At 35.7% G+C, this 26,688-nt stretch overlaps 2 protein-coding genes across 2 annotated transcripts; both read right to left on the reverse strand.

Annotated features, from left to right (window-relative positions):
- Nucleotides 1-13,789: 13,789 nt before the first annotated feature.
- LOC131658562 (ATP-dependent 6-phosphofructokinase 1-like) lies at nucleotides 13,790-16,760 on the reverse strand. The gene is made up of 6 exons (XM_058927841.1): nucleotides 16,733-16,760; nucleotides 16,275-16,354; nucleotides 15,693-15,881; nucleotides 15,581-15,629; nucleotides 15,360-15,496; nucleotides 13,790-13,861 (listed from the first exon to the last, which is right to left on the reverse strand). The coding sequence occupies exons 1-6, from the start codon at nucleotides 16,758-16,760 to the stop codon at nucleotides 13,790-13,792; spliced, it is 555 nt and encodes a 184-aa protein (XP_058783824.1).
- Nucleotides 16,761-17,979: 1,219 nt separating this feature from the next.
- Nucleotides 17,980-18,883, reverse strand: LOC131656348 (agamous-like MADS-box protein AGL80). Its single transcript, XM_058926083.1, has one exon. The coding sequence runs from the start codon at nucleotides 18,838-18,840 to the stop codon at nucleotides 18,196-18,198; it is 645 nt and encodes a 214-aa protein (XP_058782066.1). The 5' UTR covers nucleotides 18,841-18,883; the 3' UTR covers nucleotides 17,980-18,195.
- Nucleotides 18,884-26,688: the final 7,805 nt, after the last annotated feature.

A 26,688-nucleotide genomic window follows, 5' to 3' on the forward strand; every position in this document is an offset into this window, starting at 1 on the left:
ATGGCCACAGTGGATGATGGATCAGAATCTACATCAGAATCAGATTCTGAAGAAGTATTTTTTGAACTATCTAGAGAAGAGTTAGTTTCCAGTTTAACTGAACTTCTGGAACTCAAGGCTCATCTTAGTATCAAATACAAAAAGCTGAAGAAGCTATTTGATTCTGAAACTAAGAAGCTGAAAGTGGAAAATTCTGAACTGAAGGAAAAAGTTTTAAAATTATCCAAAGATATTGGATCTCCTTCTGAATCAGAAAAATCCATTCCTAGCTAGCCTCAATCATATTTTGAAAGAATATGACTCGAGCTTCAGAAAGTTTTTATCTAGAAGTATTGGCAGAAGCCATCTTGCTTCTATGATATATGGTGTTTTTGGAAACAAAAGGATTGGCGTTGGCTATGAGGGTCATACCCCAAACAAATTTGAACCTGTAGATGATATGAAAATCACATACAAGCCATTGTATGATCAGTTCAAATATGGCCACTCACATGATATTAGGCTCACTTCACATGCCAAAAGTTTTCATGCTACACACACTAAGAAGCATGTGACACAACCTAGAAAATATCATGCTGCCAAACCTAAACAATATCATGTTGTTCCTCCTGTCGTTTATTATGCTAAACCCAGGTTCAATCAGAACTTGAGGAAAACTAACAAGAAAGGACCCAAGAAGTTGTGGGTACCTAAGGAGAAGATAATTTCTGTTGCAGATATCCTTGGCAGCAAAGAAGACAAAGCACAAAATGTCATGGTACCTGGACTCTGGGTGCTCGCGACTAGGGGTGGAAATAGGCTAGGCTAGGCTAGGCTTTAGAAGGCCTGAGCCTGGCCTACGATAAACTTAAAAGGCCTAAGCCTGGTCTAAGGCCTATCATAGGCTCAGTTTTTTAGCCTGGCCTGGCCTTTTTAAAAGTCTGGCCTGGCCTGAAAGCCTATTTAAAAAGCCTGTATCTTAATTAAAGTTTTCAATTAATCTGTATAACTTAAGAAGTCTTGTAGGTCGACCTATATATACATATATAAGTGAACCTATTTAGCATTTGTTATATATATATATATATATATATATATATATATATGGTAGCCTATTTAGCTTTTTTTTTCTAATATATATGCATACATGAACCAACTTATTTAACATATCTCTAATATATATGAAAATATAGGCCGACCTATAAGGCTTTATAGGCTTTTTTAATAGCCTAAGTCTGGCCTATTAAATAAAATAGGCTTTTAAAAAAGCCTAAGCCTGGCCTCTTTATTAAATAGGTCTGGCCTGGCCTAGGCCTATGTAGGCTGGGCCGTAGGCCCCTGTAGGCCAGCCTGGCCTATTCCCACCCCTACTCGCGACACATGACGGGAATAAGGTCTATGTTCCAAGACCTAGTGCTTAAGTCTGGTGGAGAAGTCAAGTTTGGAGGAGATCAGAAGGGCAAGATAATTGGCTCTGGACCCATAAGTACTGGTAACTCTCCTTCCATAACTAATGTACTTCTTGTAGAAGGATTAGCGCATAACTTATTGTCCATAAGTCAATTAAGTGACAATGGTTATGATATAATCTTCAATCAAAAGTCTTGCAAGGTTGTAAGTTAGAAGGATGGCTCAATCCTATTTACAGGCAAGAGAAAGAACAACATTTACAAGATTGATCTTTCTGATCTTGAGAAGCAGAAGGTGACTTGCCTTATGTCTGTTTCTGAAGAGCAATGGGTCTGGCACAAAAGATTAGGGCATGCTAGTTTGAAAAAGATTTCTCATATTAACAAACTAAATCTGGTCAGAGGACTCGCAAATCTGAAATACAAATCAAATGCTCTTTGTGAAGCATGTCAAAAGGGCAAGTTCTCCAAACCTGCATTCAAGTCTAAGAAAGTTGTCTCTTCCTCTAGGCCGTTAGAACTTCTGCACATTGATCTGTTTGGACCAGTCAAAACAGCATTTGTCAGAAGGAAGAAATATGGATTAGTCATCGTAGATGATTATAGCCGCTGGACATGGGTAAAGTTCTTAAAACACAAGGATGAGTCTCATTCAGTGTTCTTTGAATTCTGCACTCAGATTCAATCTGAGAAGGAATGCAAAATCATAAAGGTCAGAAGTGATCATAGTGGTGAATTTGAGAACAGATTCTTTGAGGAGTTTTTCAAAGAAAATGGTATTGCCCATGATTTCTCTTGCCCTAGAACTCCACAGCAAAATGGAGTTGTAGAGCGAAAGAATAGGACTCTACAAGAAATGGCCAGAACCATGATCAATGAAACCAATATGGCTAAGCACTTCTGGGCAGAAGCAATAAATACTGCATGTTATATTCAGAATAGAATCTCTATAAGACCAATTCTAAATAAGACTCCTTATGAATTGTGGAAGAACATAAAGCCCAACATTTCATATTTTCATCCTTTTGGATGTGTTTGTTTTATTCTGAATACTAAAGATCATCTTGGTAAGTTTGATTCTAAGGCACAAAAATGTTTCCTTCTTGGATATTCTAAACGCTCTAAAGGCTACAGAGTATACAATACTGAAACATTGGTTGTAGAAGAATCAATCAATATCAGATTTAATGATAAGCTTGGTCTTGAAAAGCCAAAGCAGTTTGAGAATTTTGCAGATATAGATATTGATATATCATAAGCTGAAGAACCAAGAAGCAAAGTTTCAGAAGCTGAAAGTCTCAGAAGCAAAGGATCAGAAGATCAAGTTGCTGTATCTTTAGAGAATCTCAGAATTTCTGAATAGCCAACAGTCAGAAGATCTTCTAGACTCACCTCAGCTCACTCAGAAGATGTGATTCTTGGAAAGAAAGATGATCCTATCAGAACTATATCATTTCTAAAGAATGGTAGTCAGAATCAATTATCAGAATCAAAAGATGAAAAGTTCTATTTGTCTATAGAAGCAAATACAATGCAACACAGCTGTCATCAAGTGTTTTCTGATGGTGAACACGTGTCTGCAGGGTTGGTAAAAGCGTGAGTGAAACTGATGGGACGCCGCCCTAGGTAACTGTGTAAATCATTTCATTTACCATGTTCTCTCACCTAACGTCACTCATCATTTAATGCATTTGATTTCAATTGATTTTGTAACTGTTCATTCTCATAATTTAATTGCAATCTTTTTCAAATCCGCCTCTATAAATATATTTCAAATCATAACGTTTATCTTTTTTGCTCCCATTCTCTCTCTCTTCTTGCATGCATTTTTGCAACCTTTTTGCCCTTTTCTCAAACCCTAAACGCAATCCCAAAAAAGTTTCAAGTAATCTCAGTACTGTTTCAATGGCTGCTTCATCTTCTCTCAATGCTGGTTCCTCCGTTCCTCTACATCTTCAAGAAGAAGAACAAATTGTTCCTGTTGTCTCTTGCTCTATTCCCAAAAACAAGCTAGAAGTTATCTGTGAATTAAGGGTGGACTTTGATAATCTTGAAAAACATCAGTTTCATCTGAAAGAGGATGTGTTGTTTCAAGGATGGACTTCTCTGTTCTCTGAGTTCTGTGGACCTGTTTACCCAGAACTAGTGAAGGAATTTTGGGTGCACGCTGTAGTTGCCCCTAAATCAATCTTGTCGTTTGTCCATGGAAAATTTGTTGTTGTTACTGAGAACATCCTAAGAATGATGTTTGACCTAAGAAACCCTGAAGGTGTCTATGAAATTGATCAAAGAGCAGATTGGGAAGAGGTTCTAGCTACTCTTTATAAAGATGTGGAGAATACAAAGCGTGTCAAGGACATGAAGGATCTCTACAAAATCTGGACCAAGACTCTTCTAGGGTGTTTCTATCACAGGAAAGCAACCCATTCTGCAGATTTTGTCAACAAAGAGCAGCAATATATTTTGTATTGTATCGCCACTCAGAAGAAGTTTGATATTATCTTCATAATATTCAATCACATGTGGAATGCTGTAAAGGATTCCAGAAACGCTTTCACAATTAAGAAGAGTAATATTGTTCCGTTTGGAAGAATAATTACTAATCTTCTGATTCATACCAATATTGTTGAAGACTTGGAAGCTCAAAAAGTCATCAAGGATCTTGTCACTGTCACAGGAAGCTGTTTGAATGCTCACACCCTGAGAAAGATGAATCTCATTCAAGAGGTTTTAGACACTCCTCAACCTCTCCCAGGAGCAAGAAGCATAAGAGATCCTGTTCTTGCTGATTTTTAATCCTTCTTCAGAAGTGAGCTACCAGAAGTTAGGACTAAATATCTTAACTCTCTCAAAGAAGAAAAAGACAAAAATGCTCCTGCAAAAGGTGGTCGCAAGAAAGCTTCTACTTTCAGGCATGCTGCTTCGAAAGATGTTTCTGAAGCTGCACCAGAAGCTGTTGTCAAAAAGGAAAGAAGGACAAAGCGTAAATTTGATCATCCTACTGTTAACTAGGAGAAGGAAGTCCAAGGTGTAGCTGCTGCTGCTGCTGTTGTTGTTGAGAAAGTTGTTGAAGAAGAAGTTGTTGCTGAAGAAGTTCAGGATGTTTTAGTTGAAAATGAGAATAGTGAAAAAGAGACTGCTGAGAAGAAGAAAAAGAAGAAGAGAAAGATGAAAAATAAGAATGTGGAAGATGGAAAGGATGTTGAAAAGAAGAATAAAAGAAATAGAAAATTAATCATTGAAGCCTCGGATGAAGAAGAAGAAGTTCCAGAAGTTGTGAATCAGCAAGAAGAAATAAATCAAGAACCTGCAACTCAAGCAATTGGAGGTCAAAAAGCTGTTGATAATGAGAAGGAAATATTGGAATCTGCCAGAAGAAGAGAAATTTCTCTTGGGAAGGCAAAGATTGTGGAAGAGAAGAAGAGCAAGAAGCAGAAAAGACTTGAGGCTGAGTTTGAAGCGATTCAGAATTTGTCTAAAGGTATACATCTTTCTGAACCTGTTTCTGTTCCTGCTTTATGTTCAGAAGTTGCACCAATAAATGTTGCTCAAACCCCTGAACCAGAAAATCAACCAGAAACAGCCCCATCAGAATCACCTATACTCATCCATGTTCTCACACCTCCTTCTTCTCCTCTAACCAATGTTCTTACCCCTCCTCCTTCACCTACCTCAAACGTTCTCATTCCTCCTTCTCCACCCAAAACAAATGTTACTTCTGACCACTCCCTTGAAACCCTTGTTCTTAATATCCAACCCCTTCAAACTCTCTTTCCACCTCACATAAATGTATCCACTTCTCAACCTCCACCTCACACAAACTATGAACCCATTCCTTCTACCTCCCAAAATAATCCTTCTGTATCTGACCTTCCAGATTCTGCATCACATGAGCAATTGCTTCGTGACTGCAACTACACACCCAAACCTCGTCCTGAACCTGAGCTGGTAGTGTTAGAATCTGAGAATGAAGCAGAATCATCTCTCTGTCTTGATAGAGAACCTCAACCTTATTTTGTCCTAAAACCAGATTCTGCTATAACCAAAATAAAATCTCGCCGAGCATACCATATTGGTGTAATTTATGAAATGGTAAAGAGGAATGTCAGCAGAATCTTTGATGCTCTCAGAATAGCTTATCATTCTGGTTTAAATGATGTTGCTATGCGAACTTTCTGGAGGATCTTCCGAAGAAGAGCAGATGCTTACTTTCAAGAACTTCAGGAAATTTGTGTAGAACTTGCTCCACGTCCTTGTGGATTTCTGAGGCCCTATGAAGATTTTTGGTTCAGTCGTCTTGGAGGGAGATATTGTTTTGAAGAGAAGGAATTCATTGATGAACTTGTAGAAGCTAACCCTTGCAGGGATATTGTGGTTTGGAGACCTAAGTATCCAATTCTGACTGGAGACTTCAAGTGGTTGTTTGACTTTCTGAGGGCGAATCCTTCTGAGAAGTCCCCCAATATGGCCATTCCAGAAGTTGTTTACCCTCCAGAAGTTGAAGGTCCTACTCCACCAAGGAATCTTGCTGCCATTCTTCAAGCCCTTGAGAATGGAGATTCTGATCTTCCTGCTCCTGAGTATGAAGAAGATGCTTCTAGGGAAGAAGCTGATGCTGAAGATCATCCTGCTGGACATATTCCTGTTGTGAAGCTTCTTCTAGAGAACCCTCTCTTCTGGTGAAGACCTTAGAGGCTATTCAAAAGAATCAAGTTGAACTAGCTTCCCGCATGGACAAGCAAGAAGATACCAACAATGAGTTTCGCTCATTTATGGAGAAGCAAGCTGAGAGCTATGCTGGGATTCAAGACCTTCTGGCGAAGATAGTTTCCAAACTAGGCCAGTCGTAGTCTGTTGTGTCTTAGTTGTCTCTTTCTTTGTGCATCTGCTTTGTGCATCTATCTTCTCATCCCTTGTATCTTCTGATTATTTCCAATGAATAAAATCCTTTATCCTTCTCTCATATTGTTTGTTTTTCATCTGAATCTTTTGTGTTTTTTGATGTTATGACAAAAAGGGGGAGAAAATGTGATAAATGATCTGATCTATATTATCAGTTGCTGGGAGTAAGTCTCCATATTTCTAACAGAATTTGTGAAGTTATATGTATTTGTGTGTTTTGCAGGATTGAAGACTTTCTGAAAAGCTCAACATGAGAAGCAAAGACATGAGAAAAAGCAATTCTATACAGAAACAAGCTCATGGAAATTGAAGCAAGCTGAGTGTTGTAAAGCTTAAAGATCAGAAGCAAGAAGGAAGAATGTTCTGAAATTGAAGCAAGCTGAGTGCTGTGAAGCTTCAAGATCAGAAGCAAGAAGGAAGAATGTTCTGATATTCTTGTGGCAGAATATGCTCTAACAGATGAAACATTCTTAACATGCTCTAATACATTCTTCTTATGCTCTGATACATACTATATGTTCTGATACATATCTTATGTTCTGACTCATTCATGCTTTGACTTTTGTCGTTTAGTTTGTTCTGCAACATTTCAGGATGTAGAGATGCTCTGATGATGCTCTGGTACATTCAACAATGTTTTGATACAATCTAGCATGCAATGATTCAAGAAGAAATTCAAAGCTCTGAAGCTGTCCTTTGGAAGCAAGAAGCAGAAGCTATAAATGTTCTGAAGATCTAAGCATATGTGATCGTCTCAACTGAAATGGAAAATACTCAGGGAAGTCCTTTATTTATAAATTTCTTCCAGTATTTATTTCAGGGGGAGATTATTTATCTCAGGGGGAGATTGTTAATCTCAGGGGGAGACATATTCACACACTATGTTTATATGCTTATGCTATAACTGTGTAATTGTCTTTAGCCGTCTGATATTCTGATTGCAAATTCATATCATTTATATATGTTTTTCTCATCATCAAAAAGGGGGAGATTGTTAGAACAATATTTGTTCTGATCAATATTCTTAGTTTTGATGATAACAATGTATTTGAATTTTGTATGAGATAATGTGGTACTCTAATCCTATGCAATTTCCATTTCAGGAATCACATAAAGAGTATGCACAAAATCAGCGCAAGAAGCACTGACTCAGAAGGTTTAGCATGCAACATCAGAACATGCTCTGGCAAGACATCAGAAGATGGTCAAGCAGAATCAGAACATGGTCTATGGAAGCATCAGAAGAACTTGAGATCAGAAGCAGAAGCACTAAAGTTCTCATGGTATCACGCTAAGAAGCACTTCAAGGTCAGAAGACAAGAAGATGCTCTGCACCAAGCTGTTTGACTCTGATGATATTCAAACGTTGTTTACACAAACATCAGATCAGAAGTAAGTACAAGATGGCAGGCTACGCTGACTGACAAAAGGAACGTTAGAAGCTATTAAAGGCAACGTCAGTAGACACAGCGAAAGCAAGGCTCGAGGTAGTTGACAAAAGAGTGAAACATTAAATGCAATGTTGTACGGATCACGCAAAGCATTAAATGCTCCCAACGGTCATCTTCTCAAGTGCCTATATATAGAAGTTCTGAAGAGAAGCTGAATACAACACTTTGCGCAAACTTACAGAAACGCTGTCAAATTCAAAAAGCTCTCAAACTTCATCTTCAACCTCACTACATTGCTGTTGTAATATCTTAGTGAGAGTAAGCTTAAACTTAAGAGAAAAATCACAGTTGTGATAATAGCTTATTAAGAAGCATTGTAACTCTTATAAGAATTTGTTTACATTAAGTTGTAAGAACTAGAGGAGATCAAGTTGTGATCGGATTCTCTGGAAAGTCTTAGATGGTATCTAAGCAGTGTGTTCCTAGAGTGATCAGGTTGTGGTCAGAATACTCTAGAAGACTTAGAGGTTATCTAAGTGGAAAACCATTGTAATCTTGTGTGATTAGTGGATTAAATCCTCAGGTGAGGTAAATCACTCCAAGGGGGTGGACTGAAGTAGTTTAGTTAACAACGAACCAGGATAAAAATCATTGTGCAAATTGTTTTTATCTTACAAGTTTTAAAGCTACACTTATTCAAACCCCCCCTTTCTAAGTGTTTTTCTATCCTTCAGCTCCCTCTAATAATAAAGAAGCGTGGCATGTAGTGTGGAACTCTTGGATGTCGTCGAAGGTAAAAATATTTGTGTGAAGACTTTTAAAGGATAGACTTACAACAGGAGCTCAACTTGTTAAAAGGGGCATTTTGGAGGATAATAACACATCGTTCTGTGCATTTGGGTGTATGGATATGGAAGACATAAATAATTTGTTCCTCAATTGTACAATAGTTAAAGGTGTGTGGTCCAAAATATATGCATGGCTGGGTGTTGTGCAGATAGGAGAGACTCAATGTTGTAACCACTTCTTACAAATGGTAGGGATATTGAAAAGAGATTGTTCAACAATAATAGTTGGAGTAATATGGGCAGCAACCTGTTAGTGCATTTGGAAACAACAAAACGATAAAATATTCAATAATGGGGTGCCCGATATTGATGAAATCGTTCATAAAGTCAAGATGTTCTCTTGGTGGTGGCTGGCCATTGGAAACAAACAAAATGTTCTATGTAATTTTTATGAGTGGCATCATTGTCCATTGCAATTTATGTAATAGATATTATGTGTTATGTAGATAGGAAGGTATGGTTTGTAAGGTTTCAAATCTGTAACAGTTTGTTTTGTTCTGAGAATGTTTTATTCTCAGCTATATATAGCATTGATTATCAAAAAAATAATAATAAAATATATCTTTTAGAAAGAATATTTTACTATACATAAAAATAGTACTTACTATAACGTTTTGCTTAAAATTGATCAACTAATATGAAATCATTTCATTTCTAACACTATTCATATTGATTCTAAATCTTCAATATCATATTATAATCACAATTTGACACGAATAAGTTCATTTATTTATTAGATCATTCGATAAGACTTGATTGTTGCTGATATAAAATTATTATTATTATAAAATTATTAATAGTTAATTTTTTTTTTACACGTAGCAAATCACCAACTTTTAAATTCCAATATGTCTAATATCTATAAATATTTACAAATATCAACAATAAATATAAATATTACCAAATATTTAGTTGATTAAAATAAAAAAGGAACTGTAATGATTTTATCACACTCATCATCTCCCGGTAAACCTATAAAGACAAGAATAACTCAAATAATAACCACGAGAAAAAAAGTATAACTTTAAGAATACTGACAACGTATCAACGATAATCATTTTTACTGCGTGTAATTCAAAGTCTGAGTATAAAAAAAACATAACTTTAAGTTTGGATGTAATTCACGATTCATTTATTCTGTAAGAGAATCAAATTATGTTAAAAAATTTGGTTGGGCCTAACTCAACCCTACAAAACCGGTTTGTAGGGTGAGGATTGCCCCCACTTATAAGCACGTGTTTAGGCTATATGTGGGACTCTTAACACACCCCCTTATACCAAATACTAGACAACTAGAGCGCGGAAATAAATGATGGGTGACTCGATAGCGGAAACCATAATAGGTGGCCCACCGGAGCTGAAACGAGGCTCTTGATACCATGTTAAGAAATGTGGTTGGGCTTAACTCAATCCTACAAAACTGGCTTGTAGGGTGACGATATCCCCCCATGTATCAGCACATGTTCAGGCCATATATCTGATGTGGGACTCTTAACAAATTATAAATATTAAATATATGAATTCAGAGTATAACATGTAAATCCGCCTCATCTGCATAAACATACCAAACTTATGAAGTTTCTTCATTTGTATCTGTATAGCATATAGAATGAACAACTTGAATTCGTCTTGATGCATCCCTATCTACATACACTCTTATCTATTGAGAGAAAAATTTCATGCTATTTACCAAATTCATTTCATCTTACCTATTAGAATTACTATATTAAAACTACATCACAAACAAAATTTAGTGGATTTCCTATCTTTGCAAATTCTAGATATCTCTAAGTCTTAGAGTCTTATTGAGTTGTATTTTGTAAACACCTCTGATTGAATATCAAGTGTACTCTTTCTCAAATCTCTTAACTATTTTTAAATATTCAAAAGTCTCTTATTTGAGAGATTGAGCATTGGAATTCTTTTGTTTGTGCGCTTAAGCATTTTGTAATCAGATTTTGGTTATAGCGGAAATCTCTTGGAAGTGCAAAGAGACTGGATTACTCTCGGTTTGTGAGAGGAATTATGATAATTTCTTTGTGTCCCTCTTTTCTTTTTGACTATGAACTTATTATTTGTTGCTATATATATCTCAACTCTGAATCAGTTTCTGGTTCAATATCGGTTAAGGTTTTCTTTTAGTTTCTGAACTTACTCAGGTTATTAATCTTTTACTTAGAATCTGTAAAGTGTACTTCTTTGAAGATATAACAAAGTACTTTTAACTCAGATTCTTGAGATAATGTTCGAAATATGATAAGAGATTTAGAAAGAAAAATTAAAAGTCAAGACAATTTAACCCCTTTCTTGTGTTTTTCTCATCTTCAATATGCTCTTCTACACCTTATTTTTTCCATTTTATCTTCATTTTGATAATGTCAAAAGAGGGAGAAAAATTTGGTTGTGTTTTTCTATGCTTAAATTAAATTGCATGATTACAAGATCTCAACGTTACAAGATTTAGAAATTTAGGGGGAGTCATACAACATAGGGGGATATTTCCAACATTTTTCAACTCTTATCAAAAAGCCCATGTTCAAATTGTTTGTCATATTTAAAAGGGGGGAGACTATGGAGAAGTTTATTCTATCTAGTTAATGTAAGTAAGAAGATTGAGTATTGAAAATCAAGTGAAAAATTTAGATGATTGATCATGATTAAATTACTCATTATCATTCATGTTATAATACTTTGAATTCTTAGAATTTTGTCCCATACTTCATCTACAACCTTCTTACATCATTGTGCATGAAAATCCATGCAAGAATTGCCTTAATAACTATTTATTATGTTGGAAGCAAAGCTATAATTGATTACATCATTCTCGTAATTGATTACAGGCTGCCAAAATTCAAAAAATTGAAACATTACATTGTTGTAGTCAATTATAAGTGTGTTGTAACCGACTAACACCTACATAAGTGTGATTTTTCATGAACTAAAATCACTCCGATGAATTTTCTAACTTTAACAATCATTCAATAAAGCTTCTAAAGGTGTATATATAGAGTATCATACACTAGAAAACAAAATCACCTCTTTTAACTGATACTTTGAAAACAATTCAAACATTGTTTTTAAAGTGTTCATACAATTTCAAATTATTAGAACTTTGCATAAATTTTAAATCATTCAAAACTTTCATTAAAACTTTCTAAGCAGTAAAGGTATATAAGTTTGAATAGTGATATAAAGAAAGAAAAATCAATCATTCAACTTCGAATTTAATCCAAGAAGAAATCTTATTCAAAATCATTTACAAATTGTGTGTTGACTTAATTATAAAAGTTGTTGTAAAAATAAAGTAGTGTTTTTTCTTTGTGCATGTTTTAGAAGGTTGTAAAAGAGGTCCTAGGGAAGACTAGTACAAGAAACTAAATATAAAGGATAATCCTCTAAGGAGTAGAGGGACTAGATGTACCCCTGAGTTAATTAGGGGAACTAGAATAATTCATTTGTATTTTTTAATTTATGCCTTTAAAATTTTGCATTTTACATTAATCTTAAGAAACTTTGCGCAAAGGCAAGAAAATTTTTGCAAACCTAATTCAACCCCCTTGTAACGCCCTTTAAATTAATTAATTATTTAATTAATTATTTTGAATTTTTTGTCAAAGTTGCAAAATGCTGTTAATTGTTGAATATTTGTTATTGGTATTTTAGTTGATTAGTAATTTATTAATAATAAGAGAGTGGATTTTATTTAATATTGAGCTATTTTTGGAGTGTTAACAGTAGAATTAGGGGGTGTGTGAAAATTAAGCCCAATAATATTAGAAATTGAGATGTTTAGTTAAACAGAAATTAGGTTAATTGGTAGTAGAAAGAAAAAGTCTTGGAGAATAGTATTGCACGTGAGAAAGTTGCAGAGAAAGAAGCGGGGTTGAGAGAAGAGGCAAAAATGGTTAGGTTTGACCGATAAATCGTATAACGACATTCAATCCAAGGTAAGGGTGAGGTCCTGACTCTATAATGGTGTATATGATGAATAATATGTAGGAATTGGGTGGTGTAAAATTGTTGTTATGTGTTTAATTGTTGTTCCAGACAATACCAAATCTTTGTTAATTTTCCTATGTGTTTGTCACTATGCTATGCAATTGTTGTTTCTGGACGAACCTCCCTCTGCAGTTGGAAGCATGTATTGTTGTGACACTCCATAGTACCAGGAGATATACCCCTCAGCATAGCTCCAGTCGTGCTCTACTAGCGTCGTATGTGCCTCCTAATGGACCATGTGATGCTCCCAGTCTGCAAAGACCTCATCTAACTGCCTGCGGGTCATGGCGATAGGAGCTGAGATAGTAGGATCGTGAGGTATCGTTTGCTCATATCCAAACTGACGGATGATGCGCTCCAGAATATTGCATACAACAATGGTCGAGCTGGCGTCCAACCATCCTGAATATAGAGCTATCTCGTCAAATGGAACTGTCTCCCAATGCTCACGATAGTAGTAGTACTTGATGTCCTCGGCGGCCATGCGGTCAAGACCACGCCTGTAGGGATCTGGAACCTGGTTCCTTCAAAGGGGGTGAAAACACTGACACGCGGCACGACCTCCGTGTTGGTAGGAACCTCTCCCCAACCAATAATGTTTGGGAAATGCTGTAGTAGAAGAGTATAAGATTGTTACCACCAAAAGAGTACAGTTGCCTGCAACTGTCTTTGCCTTCCACAGGCATCTCTCTCCAAGTTTGTGGTAACTGTACGCTAGTACAGCCACTCTCAAGTTGTACTCATGGATACGTGCTTTATTGGATAAGTACGTCAGGTAGACGACGTCTGTGTACGATGAGCTCTTGTCCATAAAGAGCTGAGTGCCTATCAAATATAGGAAGTAGCATCTCACTGACCTCTCAATGTGTAGCCTGCTCCAACTTGTCCCCCTCAGCCTGCTCTGCCGCAGTGAGCTCCGCATCATACTGTCTCTACAGGAAGCTAAACCTGGCGTGGGCCCCTCGTGTCCTCTCCACCTCCTCAAGGGCGTCATCAGGATCATCCACTAGGTCATCAATCAGCATCTCCCGAGCTTCCGCCTTCGTCATCCTACCGTGACGAAAGAGGGTACCCTTGATAGGTAGATGAAGTAGGCATGCCACATCATCAAGGGTGATGGTAATCTCACTGTGGGTAGATGAAATGAAGAGGTCTCAAGATGCCATATCTCCGCAAAGGCCGCAGGCATACAATTATGTATAGTATGGTAGCCGAGCATACAGAGGTCCCTCATGCCTGAAGCTGCCAATACCTCCTGAAACTACTGCTCGTCAGGCTGCGCGGGATACTTAATCTTTCGCCCATGGTTGTAGAATTTCTGGGGATCCCTACTCTGAAATTTTAAAAAAATTCAAACGTTTAGTAATAAGAAAGGTCAGAACTGAAGAAAATAAATAAATAAGTAATTATCAAATAAAACGTACATCTCCATCTCATATACGTCTGGCTGCATGATCTGCATATCCAATCAGAAGAGATGGATCTACGGAATGCCCTAACATACATCTCTTCTGTAGATGGATCTACGAAAGCCACTGAAACTTAGAAACGCAACAATGGCGTCTGAGTACTGTTCCAGCCACTACAAACTCTATTTTTGTGGCTTGATCGTCCGTGTAAAACCTCAAACAACCCCTACATTGTCTCTAAACATTATTGTTAAACCTATCAATTCATTTCTACACATAAATATCGAATTCTAATTCGATTTTATAAATACTCTAAAATTAATCCGAATGTCGAAAACATACCGGTTAAATAAATATAGAAAATGGATGGAAGCTGATACCTGAGTTGACAACGTCTTCCGAACTCGGGATAAAGAAATACGTCAATTTTAAATTTGAAGGTTCAGAGAGTTTGAGAGAGTTTGAGTTTGAAAATGTGAAGAATGAGGGAGGCGAAAGGTCTGGCGCGAGTTATAACGTCAAACCTTTCTGTAGATGCATCTACGGAAGACTTCCGTAAGTGCATCTACGAAACAAAACAACGTTAAACAAAAAAAAAAGTGCTTCCGGAGATATATCTACGGAAACACGAGGACAGTTTTGTCAATTCGGTGGTGCGCCTCATACGATGAAATCTTATAAAAATATATTTGCATTGTAACAAAAGAATAACGTATTATTAGATATTCATTTACTATATTGTCTATATATTTACAGTAAAAAATTTTCAAATTATACAGTGATTTTTTAGTTACTTTCATTATAAATCGTTTATATTTTAAAATGACCAAAATATTTTTAAAACTAAAATTAAATTCTCAATTCACATCTACTGTTTGGTTATATAAAACTATCTTTAATTTGTATTAAATTTATTAGAGATAAAAGTTTAAGATTATGTTTATATTTATTAGGGTTAAATATGCCAGGGGTCCCTATAAATATGAGACCCTGCAATTTTAGTCCCTCTAAAATTTTTCTTTAATAAATGGTCCTCACAAACTTTTTTGTCACTAACATTGGTCCCTCCCGTTAGTTTCCACTAACGGAGGCTGACGTGGCACGCCACGTGGAAGACAGCGGGTAAAAATTTAAAAATGTCTGAAATTGCGGGGGTTTTAAACCTCCTCTAAACTAACCTAAGAAAAAAAAATATTGATTTTGAATTTTTTTCAAACAAAATATTACAAACATCAAATGATTAACATCCACAGTACTACAATCATTCATATATTATAAACAAAATTGTATCATTGGTCTTAAGACGATATTGAAAGTCAAAGATTAAGAAGAAGTAACAATCAGTTTTTTCTACATGAATTAAGATGTATTTACTTTGATACTAAAAACTATGTTAATGTGATAACAGTCACAATAACTTACATGAAATGGAATGTAGCAATTTCTGCCATTAACTGGACCAACTGTGAAGCCTGTGTATCCAGCCATTGCACCATGAACGGCACTTTGAGCAAGTAAGGTGCAAAACACATTAATAGCAGGAATCATGTAAGTAGGATCTGCAACATATTTTTTTCATTTTAATTCACTGCATTTTGTTCTTTAATTAATAATACAAATACAGCTCCAAATAAAGAACTCACCAATATAATTCAGATATATAGTCATTTTCTTATTTCTTGCAAAGTGATCCTACAATGGAAACAAAATTTTTAATCTAAAATAAAAACTAAAAGAAACTTTGAGATTTCTTACCTTAATTTTGAGAGATAACCAAAGACCAACATCATGAAACAAGTCATCTGAAGCAGCATCTGGCCTATTCTTATTAAATTTGTCATTATGAAGAATTAGCTCCTGACCTGCACCTTCAGCTATTACTATAACCATATGTCCTTGTTCTCTCAGTCTTTTCTCAATGAACTCCAATACTCCACCTGATCCCTCAGGCTATGTTTGGGAGTTTGAAGGGGAGGGGAGGGGAAGGCTTTCAAAAATGAAATTTTAAAAAAAGATAAAAAAATATTTGACATTTTTTGAAAAAATGATTTTGTTTAGAATGATAAAAGAATCATTATCATTACTAAATTTTTAATTTTCAGAATACTATAACAACCTAAAAGATATTTGGAAAATTTATGTAAGCCCTTCAAAACCCTCCAAAACCCTCCTTCAATACAATTTTTGAGTTCCCCCATTTTATGGGGTTTTTTGTGTTATGAATAAACTCAAACCCTCCAAAACCCTCCTACCCAAAATCTTTTTATCCTTTTCACCCAATTCTTCTTATTTTTCAAAACCCTCCCCTCCCTTCCCCTCCAAACTCCCAAACATAGCCTCAAGGTAAAAGGGTGATTCTGGAATCAAACTACAGTCCACATCTCGGCTCGCAAGAGTCGCATACATGGCTATAAATCCTGCATCAATATGCCACCATAACAATTAACCATGAGTGCTTAGCAGTGTTTTAAAAACCAAGTTGAACAGGTTGATGTGACTTCGGTTATATTGTAGTCTCGTTGAATTGAAAAAAAAAATCACATACATGTACAAAATTTTATGAAATCTTATTATAAACTGATAAATCAGTTCCATTCCACCTTCACAGTCCAATTCTTGTCCACTAACAAGTTTCGGGATTTGAGATCCCAGTGCACAATTGGAGGTTTAAGACAATGGAGATAATTGATTCCTTTAGCCTGCAATTGGAAAAACGCTCTATCATGTAGAAGTAGTTGGTGTTTCATTTCAGTTCTTGGTAGTCACCTAAATTGTGTGTGTCTTTTATCTACGACCACTTTTTGAATCTTGTTCCTTAGCCATGTTTATGAAACTGACTTTTCTTCTTCTCATCTTATCTCAGCACCAAAAAGTAGAATTGTTGTTTTCATATTGTTCATTTTGGTTTCAATTTAAGTATGTTCAGAAATCATTCCAGGTCACAATACCATATTTAAATCTTGACTGCATTTTGTGTGGGCAAAAACGTTCATAGGGATAAAACAGCTATCATTATTGTATCAATTTGACTTGTTTGGTGTTGAAGTGACTTGTATGTATCAACATCTATTAATGGGTATAACTTCTGGCTTGCATAGTTTCTTCAAGAAAAGTTCAGAACTATGTGTTGCCAAACTTGCTTACAAGGTGTTTGAGAAAAGTTCAGAACCAATTTTTTTTTCTGGGTTAGTCTAGAGGAGGTTTAAAACCCCCGCAATTTCAAACATTTTCAAATTGTTGTCAAGCTGACTTCTACGTGGCATGCCACGTCAGCCTCTGTTGGTGGAAACTAACGGGAGGGACCAATATTGAGGACGGAAAAGTTTATGAAGACCATTTATTGAAAGAAAAATTTAGAGGGACTAAAATTGCAGGGTCGCATATTTATAGGGACTAAAAACGTATTTAACCCTATTTATTAATTTGCAATTTGAAACAATTCATTCTATTCTGCAGTGTATTCTTCTTTTTATCATTTCACTAAAGTTAAGTCCAGTGCTATACAGATAAGTGCTAATATGTTTGGTTACTTAAATTTTTCAGTTTTTTTTTTTTTAAAATAATAGTTCAGTTTTGATTTATGATTGGTTACTTGCAAATTGGTTCCATTCTAAAACCGTTAATAAATTATCAATTCGATTCCCTAATCAAAAATAACAGTTTAGTTATTTTGACTTCAATTTAGTTCGGTTGATAGATCCATTCAGTTCATAATTTTTTTTTTAAGCAGTAGTAACAAGTTTGGAGGTCACAAGACAGTACTTCATTCAAGACCAATTCCCAACTTATTATTGTTGGTTGATTATCATTTATTAATTCAGTTTTTTTCTATGATCCTTATCTCTCCCGGCCCCTTAGAATAATACAGGGATCTTAATTGGTTGCAAAAGTTAATTGTTTTCATTTTCCCTCAGTTGCATCTCAAAACATGAACTCAACTTTCACAACCCTTTAATTCGTATGTTTCATTATTTTTATAGATAAATGTAATTGTTACTAAAAGTCAAGGCTAAGGATACTGCAAAAGTATTGAAAACACACGCAATAGTCTCTTTACTCAATCAAACACCAATACATAAAACAAGTGAAAAGTACACTATGATGACCAATAATTGTATCTTCACATACAAAAAAAATAAAAAACCAAAAATATAAATCATCATATAATTAGAAGTTTGGACTAAAGTCGTGATATATCCACCTCAAAGGATATGCATCATCAAGTCCATAAACAACTGCTTTTGAATGACATTATTATTCATATCCATCCCAACCTACTCATCATTTCAATTTCATCATTATCAGGTGCGGTTGGAGGTGGCGGCGGTGGTGGTAGTAATGGCAGTGGTGGTTCCATGGGGAGTTGGACTTGGCTTTGAGCAGCCATGACTTGACTTTCACTTTCATTTTGGTGAATAACATTTTCACTATCACCTGATTCAATCCTTCTACCAATCTTCCTCAAATTATGATCAATCATGCTTGAAAGATCATTCAAATCATCCATCGACATGTCGTTCTGCACGACCTTCCCAGCATTGAGACATTGAAACATCAACATGGTTGTCTCTTTCTCTTTGTTATCTGCCCATTGCCTTCTAAGCTGCTTTTCAGCCTTCCCAATTCTTTGTTTCAGAAAACTCTCTTGATCCACCATCCTTCTGCTTTGATCAAACTCAGGCGCTGTCTTGAATTTCGTAAGCACCTTTTCAACTCCTGACGGCGATGGCCACATCTCAGGTTGAGGATCGTATGGGCCATAAATAATCCCACAAGCTTCTATACCGCAAAGGGTTGATATTTCATTGACCTTCTTCAATAAACCCTTCTTCCTTTTATTGTAAGTTGTTTTCCTTGCAGTATCATTCTCAATGAAAGCAAGCTTCACCTTCTTTCTAGTCATGGTTTTTGAAAAGAATAAGATGAAAATTGATAGAGAAAAAGAAGAAAAGTTGATGGATGTGATTTTCAATTTGTGAATAATGTCTTGTATATATAGAGACCACATTGGATATACGTACGTGGTTAGGTGCATGGATCTTTATTTTTCCAACTGGCATATTTGTAACGGTAAAATGAATTTATTTTCATTCCATCCATGTAGATATACCATAAAATAGATATACGTAATCTCTAGATTCATGTACGTTTGGGATAATTATGTTGGGATCCACGGAATATCTACATCATCATTATTTCTTAAATTCAACACGTGGACTATTTCATAATGGAGAAAGATTGGAGTTGGTTGGGCTACATGTAAATGGTGGGCTTCTTTGGATTTTGTTTTGCAACAATTTCTTTAGCCAAACCCACCCACACACCCACCTCCCTCTTCTTGAGAAATTTGAAATACGTTCCTATATTTTGAAAGTGCATTTTCGAATACATTTTTTTTTTAAAAAGGTTAATTTTGAATTTGCACTTCCGAATTAAGCAGAGGCAAAATAGAAAAAAAATATTTTGTTGTGTGCAGTCTTTTTTGTTAAATTCCACAAATTGAACCAAATGACAACAAGTAAATGAGAATGACATAAACATTGACAACATTAAAAATAGGTATATTATATATGTATTGAATCGATTTGATTTTCCATTCTAGACGACAATACATACAAAAAATGACACACATCTGGTCATAACAAACAAAAAAGATCCGGTCTAACCTAAAATGCCCCGAACGATCCAGTGGCATTTAAATCTAAAACCGGTAAGTTCTTCGACCTCTCTCTATTTTCCTCTCGCTCTTGCTTCATCATTTTTTTGAACTCCGCCATTCTTTCAAAAAAGGGATCCGGCCAAGCGTCCGCCTCTTTTGTATGATGTGTCGTCCACTGACAAGAAGTAGCCGGAATAGGACACCTAGTTTCAAAAAAAAACTTGCACAAAGTGACGCAATCTTAGAACCCGATACAAATGATGCGGATGGACACGTCCAAAGGTGGGGCAACTATGAAGCAGAAAAAATATCTCCGAAAATCCAAATCTCGTCAAATTGACACACACCCGGTTGTACGCACATGCTATAAGATGACCCATATCGGAAAATGACATCCACTTTGAAATCGGTGCGTGACCGGTTAGTGATTTATGAATTTTATCAAAGTTTTCTTGATTCTCATAAAGTCGGTCGTAGATGTTCATATGCGAAGTCAACTCCGAAATAAGTGCCCGTCAAATAAGAGTGTGATTTTCTTCTCCTTTTCTGAGCAAATCGGCAATGGCCTGATACCCATAATTATCATCGGTACCCACATATACTATATTATCAATATATATGTGCATAAATATCGGCATCTCATCAATGTAGATCATCGAAGGTTTTTTAATCGGAGGTGTGTAAGGCGGCTTCGAAATACGTGCTCCTTTGTTTGCACTACACTTGGACTTTGGTGTGGGTGAATCCAGGATCAATGCATCAACATGTGCATAATAAGAAGGATCTCGTTTATTTGATGTGTCATCTTGGATACTTTTCGGCTTTTAGGCGCACCTTTGGTTTTAACCAGTTGAGATGGAGGTTTCAAATCGGTGGTCTCCAGAAACACAATTTCTTGCAATTGTTCTTTGGGTTAAATATGTCTGGGGTCTTTATAAATATACGACTCTGCAATTTTGATCCCTTTAAAAAATTTCTTCGAATAATGGTCCTCGCAAACTTTTGCGTCCGCAATTTTGGTCCCTGTCATCAAGTTTCCTTGACAGAAGCTGACGTGGCACAAATTGTGGGGGTTTTAAACCTCCTCTAAACACTACGAGAAAAAACGTAATTAGCCAGGGGATAATCCCCTCACAAATGGTAAAAAAACCGGTTGCACATCATTTTTGCCAAGGAATTTAAGTTACGAGATCTTAAAATCCTCAGGTTAGAATATTGCAGGAGTGATGAAGTACTTTTCTCAGCATCTGTTGCTCAAAGTCTGCAGCAATTAGAACAACTAAAAATAAGTGGATGCAATGAATTGAAGCATATAATTGCAGAAAGTGGAAATGAACACGATGGCTGTAAAAGAAGTGAAGAAATAATTCCAAGTTCAGTGAATTCTCATTTTCTGATGACCAATCTAAGGGGAGTTGAGATTTTTAGTTGTGGAAGTTTAGAGTCAATATTTCCAATTGGCTATGTTGATGGACTTAGACGGTTGCAAATGCTGAAAATATCATCATCTCCTAAGTTGGAATATGTGTTTGGTGATTTGTCAAGCAAAGTGGCCATCTCAGTCTATGAGGACAATAACCATAATTAATTGTCCAAAATTGATGTACCATGGTTGAATTTGCAGGTTGGCTATGATAAGAGACAACATCATCATCTAAATGAAGTGAGTACTCACATTGAAATGCTTTGTAGTATATATACAATTTCCTTTTTTATAATACTACCTACCTTTGGATATTCCATTTCAGATTTGGAGTTTCCAATATCTTCAGCGTTTAACAGTGGGCAATTTTGCAAAATTGAAATGTTTATTCTCCATGGAAACACACAGAAGCTTACTAGAGTTGATGTATCTTGGCATTCGCGACTGTCAAGAATTGGAACAAATTGTTGCAGTAAAGGAAGAACTTTTGGAACTTCCTAATTCGGAATTGTATTTTCCAAAGCTAAAAGATATGTTTGTCTATAGCTGCAACAAATTGAAAAGTCGTTTCCCTCTTGAAATGGTTAGAATTCTTCCACAACTAAGTACGCTGGTCCGGTGGTGATTGGCGCTGGACTTGGTAGGGAGAACTACGGTTCGATCCCCCGCAACTGCGATCGGGAGGGGAATGGAAGCACTTGATGCCAGAACTCGCCCCCGAACCGGACTAAACCGATGGTATAAAGCCAAAAAAAAGTACGCTTTATAAAAATATTCATTGTAAAGTATCCTAAAAAATACCTTGAAAGATATGTGAATTTAATTGAGGAAATATTCATTGTAAAGTATCCCAAAATTGCAAGGTCACATACTTATAGGGACTAAAAACGTATTTAATCCTTGTTCTTTTATGTGCAATTTCATGGTGTCATCTGCTTTAGAAAACTTATCCATTATCTCTTCATACTCTTCGGAGATGGTAATTTTGGATTCACCTTCTTTTTCCGGTTCAAAATAATCAAAACGTAGCTTTTTCTAATGATTGATTACTTCATCCATGCGTATCGGTGAATTCAACTTCATATTTTTGGAAAGTATACAAGCACATGGAAGCCCGTAAGTTTTTCTAATTGTGCACCCATATTTTGAACTATCCGGACCCGTTGTCTCCGCCCGCTTCGCTTCATGAAAAATAAAATTCAATCCCGCACGAGATATGTTGTAAATCAATTGTGAGTATAGATTTTTTCCCTTAAACCGGTGTTCCGCAACCGTCTTGCTCCGACCAAACGTTGTTTGAATTTAATTATGTTAATTTTGGAGCATTTGGTTCACGGTGTCCCATCCCTTACACAGATCCCCCTTGCTAACACCCAACCATGTGTAACTTGGTCCGTCCCATAAGTGAGTTACTATACAACTCGAGCGGTTATGTGGAAAGTCAAATTAAAATGGTCAGTTTAATCTGAGAAATAATATTAGGAATAATATTATTATTTTGGAATAATTATTCAATTACGTGTGATTGGTTGGTATTAGTAAAATGGACGTGTAATTGTAGGCCCACTAAGAGGAATAATGTTATTTGGTTATATTTGATAAAAAGAGAAAAATTGAGCTATCAGTAACTGTTAGAGGAATGTGACTATCAAAAGCAATGGTTTTGGAGGATGGGTTGCCGTGAAGAAGAGAAGGAAAAAGAGATACAGGAGTTGTTCCGGGAAGGAGAAAACAAAAGAAGTTTGTGGAGCCGAAAGCTTGAAATTCGACCGGAAATTGAGAGCGGTCTCCAATCCAAGGTAAGGGTGGGGTTCGATCTTTATAACTGGGAATATGCTTTTGGTGATTTGTTGTATGTGATGTTCTGGAAAGAAATTTCATGATGACTGATGTTGTATTGAAAATTTATTAACTACATTATATTAGTTGATGATGCGGTGAATGTAATTATTTCGTTTTATTAAATATATGAATGCTGTAAGGAATGGTGTCTGGAAGATTTAAAATTGATGAAAATTAATATGGGAAAGAATGGAACTGAGAGGAGGAAGATGAAAGAATGAATCAAAGAGAAGGGAGAAAATTGGTAGTAGGGACCACCAGAAGAGAGGGGTGGGCGCCTTAGCTCTTTCCATTGTGGAACGAACTTCCCTTATGATTGTGGCGGGGGCCACACTATTTTTTTAAGTGGTTTGTTTACTTATTTGTTTAGTCAGGTATGAGGATAACATTTCACCAAAACGGACTCATAACTAATACCATTTAAATGCTACACTAATGTAGTTTGCAGCATAATTAATAGAATTAGTATAAATAATAGAGAATTAAGATAGTTTAATTAGTGTTGTTGTAGCAGAGCATGTTGAAAATTGGTAATAGAAAATGAGTGGCAGAAAATAGATTGATACGGGTCTAGCCAAGATAGCTGAAGTATACATGCAGTTTGGTTGGTACTATAGTTGGAATAGAATAACAGATGTAATATATTAGCAGCAGTAAAATCATTAGGAGTAGTAAAAGTACCTCATAACTGTGACAAAGTTTGGAATTTTGCCAGGAAGCATTGGTTGGTGGAAGTAGTACCTTGATGACAGAAGGAGTAATAACATGTTAGCAGACTTTCGTAGAATAAGCAATTTTAAATATCAGGGACTAGTAATAATAATAGGACTAATGAAAACAGTACCGCGTATGCGTATTAAAATATTTAACCGATAAAATTAATTAACCGATTTGGGACGAGAATTGTCCAAATAACTATGGAATGCGCGTGGATTGTTTATGGGTCGAAATTGGCGTATTGACTAATTGTTGAAAATATATGAATTGTCTTGGAATTATTTGTACCAATTTATTGCGGTGTTTTACCGTTGTTGTTGATGTGTATTGTGATGCTTTTGCGATTATTGTGAATTGTTGTGATGTATTCCTGTTATTGCCGATAGTTGTTGTCGTTGATTTTGTTGTTAATGTTCTGGCTGATTTCGGTGTCGTGCCGGATTAATATTGAGTTGTAGGCCTATGTTCAATGACGTTGTGGTGTTATTATTCTGTTAACCTTGTGATGTGCAGAAAATTTAGTGACGATGTGTTACCTATAATTATTGGTAACAATGTGTTAGAATCCAAAATGTGGATAATTGTTGATAACTTTTGTGGTATTTTGATAACTTTTCTCAATTCTTTTCCACTTAATTACGGTTCGTAATTGTGTAAATAAATAAAGCCGAGTTTAGTAGTAAATATATTATTTATAAGCTTTTCTTATGTTTTTTGTAGGTTTTATGCATTTTGGGAAGTATTAGGAGGTATTGAGACATTTTGGAGCAAGTTTGGAGGCCAAGGGAAGAAGTTTTGTTCAGCAAGGGCCGCTCAGCGGCGTGTAAGCGCGCTTTCCAGGGGCGAAAGGAAAATTTGTGATCAGCAAGTCCCGCTTAGCGGCCTCCAGCGTGGAAGCAGATACTTTGTGAGGTCCGCTTAGCGGCCGTCTGGGCGCTAAGCGGAGGTACTTTTTCAAGTGACTACTTTTAGGCACTTAGAGATATTTTGGGTCATTCTTATCTTGTTCTTTTGATTCTTACCAACCACACACTCTAGGGCAAGAGAAGAGGAGAGAAAAACTCTTAAGTATTCAAGATTTCTCAAGCATATTTCTTCATCATCTTTGGATTTCTATGCTAGGAGATCTTGGGTTGATGTTTGTTGTTGAAGCTATGGATAGCTAAACTCCTCATTGATAACACGAAAATGTATCGTTTATTTGGCTCGATTTATATCAATTATTTCCTTATTTTATTATAATTATGTTATTTTATTGTGATATTATGCGAGTATTTGCTTTGTTTCAGGTTTTATGCTCATATTGAGACTATTTGTGAAAAGGAGAAGAAATAGAGCTAAAATGACTACAAATTGTGCCTAAAAGATAAAAAATGGGTGTTGAAGTGAAAAGGAGGTGCAAGCTCAAACCACAAAGAATGAAGAAATGAAAAAAAAAAAAAAATATATATATATATATATATATATATATATATATATATATATATATATATAATATATATATATAAATATATAATATATATATTATATATATAAGAACGTGGGCCCCACGCCACATTAGTATATATATTAAATATATATATAATGTGATATATATAGTGACGTGAGGTCACTTATATATATATAGTGGTTAAACATGGAGACGTCCGTCTCCTATATATTAGGGGGTCACGTCTCCTCAGGAGACGACCGTCTTCCCCCACTAGGTCCACTTGAGACGCACGTCTCAAGTCTGTTTTGAAAGTGGAGAATTACACGCCGCAACGTACTTCTGCAGAGTCAATTAATGTGCTACATTTTAGAAAAAAAAAGGGATCAGCTAGAACGGAAGTTACAAAGCAGCACTATATAAAGGACAAGATGTTCACGTGAAAAAGGGTGGGACCATGCTTAGTCCCAGCCACCATTTTTAGTTCAGTATTATTTCCCTTTCATTCCAGCATTTTTAATTCCAGCTTTTATTTCTACTTTCGTTCATATTTTCTCACAACAATTTCTACACCGGAAATTGTTGTGAATCTTTAACGGATCTAACCTCACGTTAGATTTGGTTTTTAATTTCCTTGTTTAATTTACGCCGAATAATTTCTGAAGAACAATCCAATCAACCTGTGGTGGAAGTTCAAGTACTCCAAGATTCAAGTTTTATTTCAGATTTATATTATTCAGGTTTATTATTTACCGCCTTTATTTATATTTATTTGCATGATATATTGTATGCCAATTAATATGCCTATTATTATAAACCGAATCTATTTATGCATGTTTAACCGTATCAATATGTCTGACTAATTTACTTAGATGTCCGTATGTAAAGTATTCTAATTAAAGGGATCCGAAATAAATTGGCTTAATTATATTTTATTAAATATCACTTGTTTTTGGTTTGTATGTCTAATTTAATTAGTAAGTCTTAAAACCAATAGAGCGAAAGTTTGAGGGGTTAAGACGGTCAAAGGTTAAAATCAATAGAGCGAAAGTTTGAGATCTTTAACTGGATAGTAGACATAGGACATTGGTTTTAAGGATGGCGAAAGCGTATTAGAACTAATTAGAACTTATTTATTTTCAAAAAGTGTTTTTAAACCCGCGCGGGATGGCGAAAGCGTACGTTAGGGATATTAGCATGTTCCGAGTCAACAGAGCGAGAGTTTGAGATTATGAGATTTAAGTAGATAACGACTTCATAAAACAAGCATTTTATTAACTATGTTGTTTTCAAAAAGCGTTTCTAAATCTGGTGGGATGGCGAAAGCGTACATTAAGAGTTAGGATCGTAGTCTGAATCAATAGAGCGAGAGTTTGAGAGGAGGACCTTTAAATAACATAGTTAGTAAAGATCTTTGATTTAATTAGAATCTGGCCAATGGAACTTCGGATCACCTAAGTTAGATGAAATACATACTCATATCCGTTTCTTATTATATTTTACCTAGATTTAAGATTTTAGTTTCCCCATTTATAAAAAAACCAAATATCATTAGCCTTAGCCTTACATAGTAACTTTAGATAACGGTAGGTCGATTTATAGTCCCTGTGGATTCGATATCTTTTAAAACTACACGACACGACTGTGCACTTGCAGTTATCCCGACTAATAGACACGCAAA

The sequence above is a fragment of the Vicia villosa genome, linkage group LG3 (assembly GCF_029867415.1).
Source record: "Vicia villosa cultivar HV-30 ecotype Madison, WI linkage group LG3, Vvil1.0, whole genome shotgun sequence".
Taxonomy (NCBI): domain Eukaryota; kingdom Viridiplantae; phylum Streptophyta; class Magnoliopsida; order Fabales; family Fabaceae; genus Vicia; species Vicia villosa.

What these genes read in the sequence shown, in the direction of transcription:
- LOC131658562 (XM_058927841.1), bottom strand. Translation starts at nt 16,760, where the DNA reads ATGGCTAAGGAACAAGATTCAAAAAGTG. An exon ending in AATCACCCTTTTACCTTGAG is followed by an intron (nt 15,882 to 16,274) that starts GCTATGTTTGGG and finishes ACATAGCCTGAG; the next exon opens with GGATCAGGTGGAGTATTGGA. An exon ending in ATTGCTACATTCCATTTCAT is followed by an intron (nt 13,862 to 15,359) that starts GTAAGTTATTGT and finishes TTAAAATTTCAG; the next exon opens with AGTAGGGATCCCCAGAAATT.
- LOC131656348 (XM_058926083.1), bottom strand. Translation starts at nt 18,840, where the DNA reads ATGACTAGAAAGAAGGTGAAGCTTGCTTTCATTGAGAATGATACTGCA.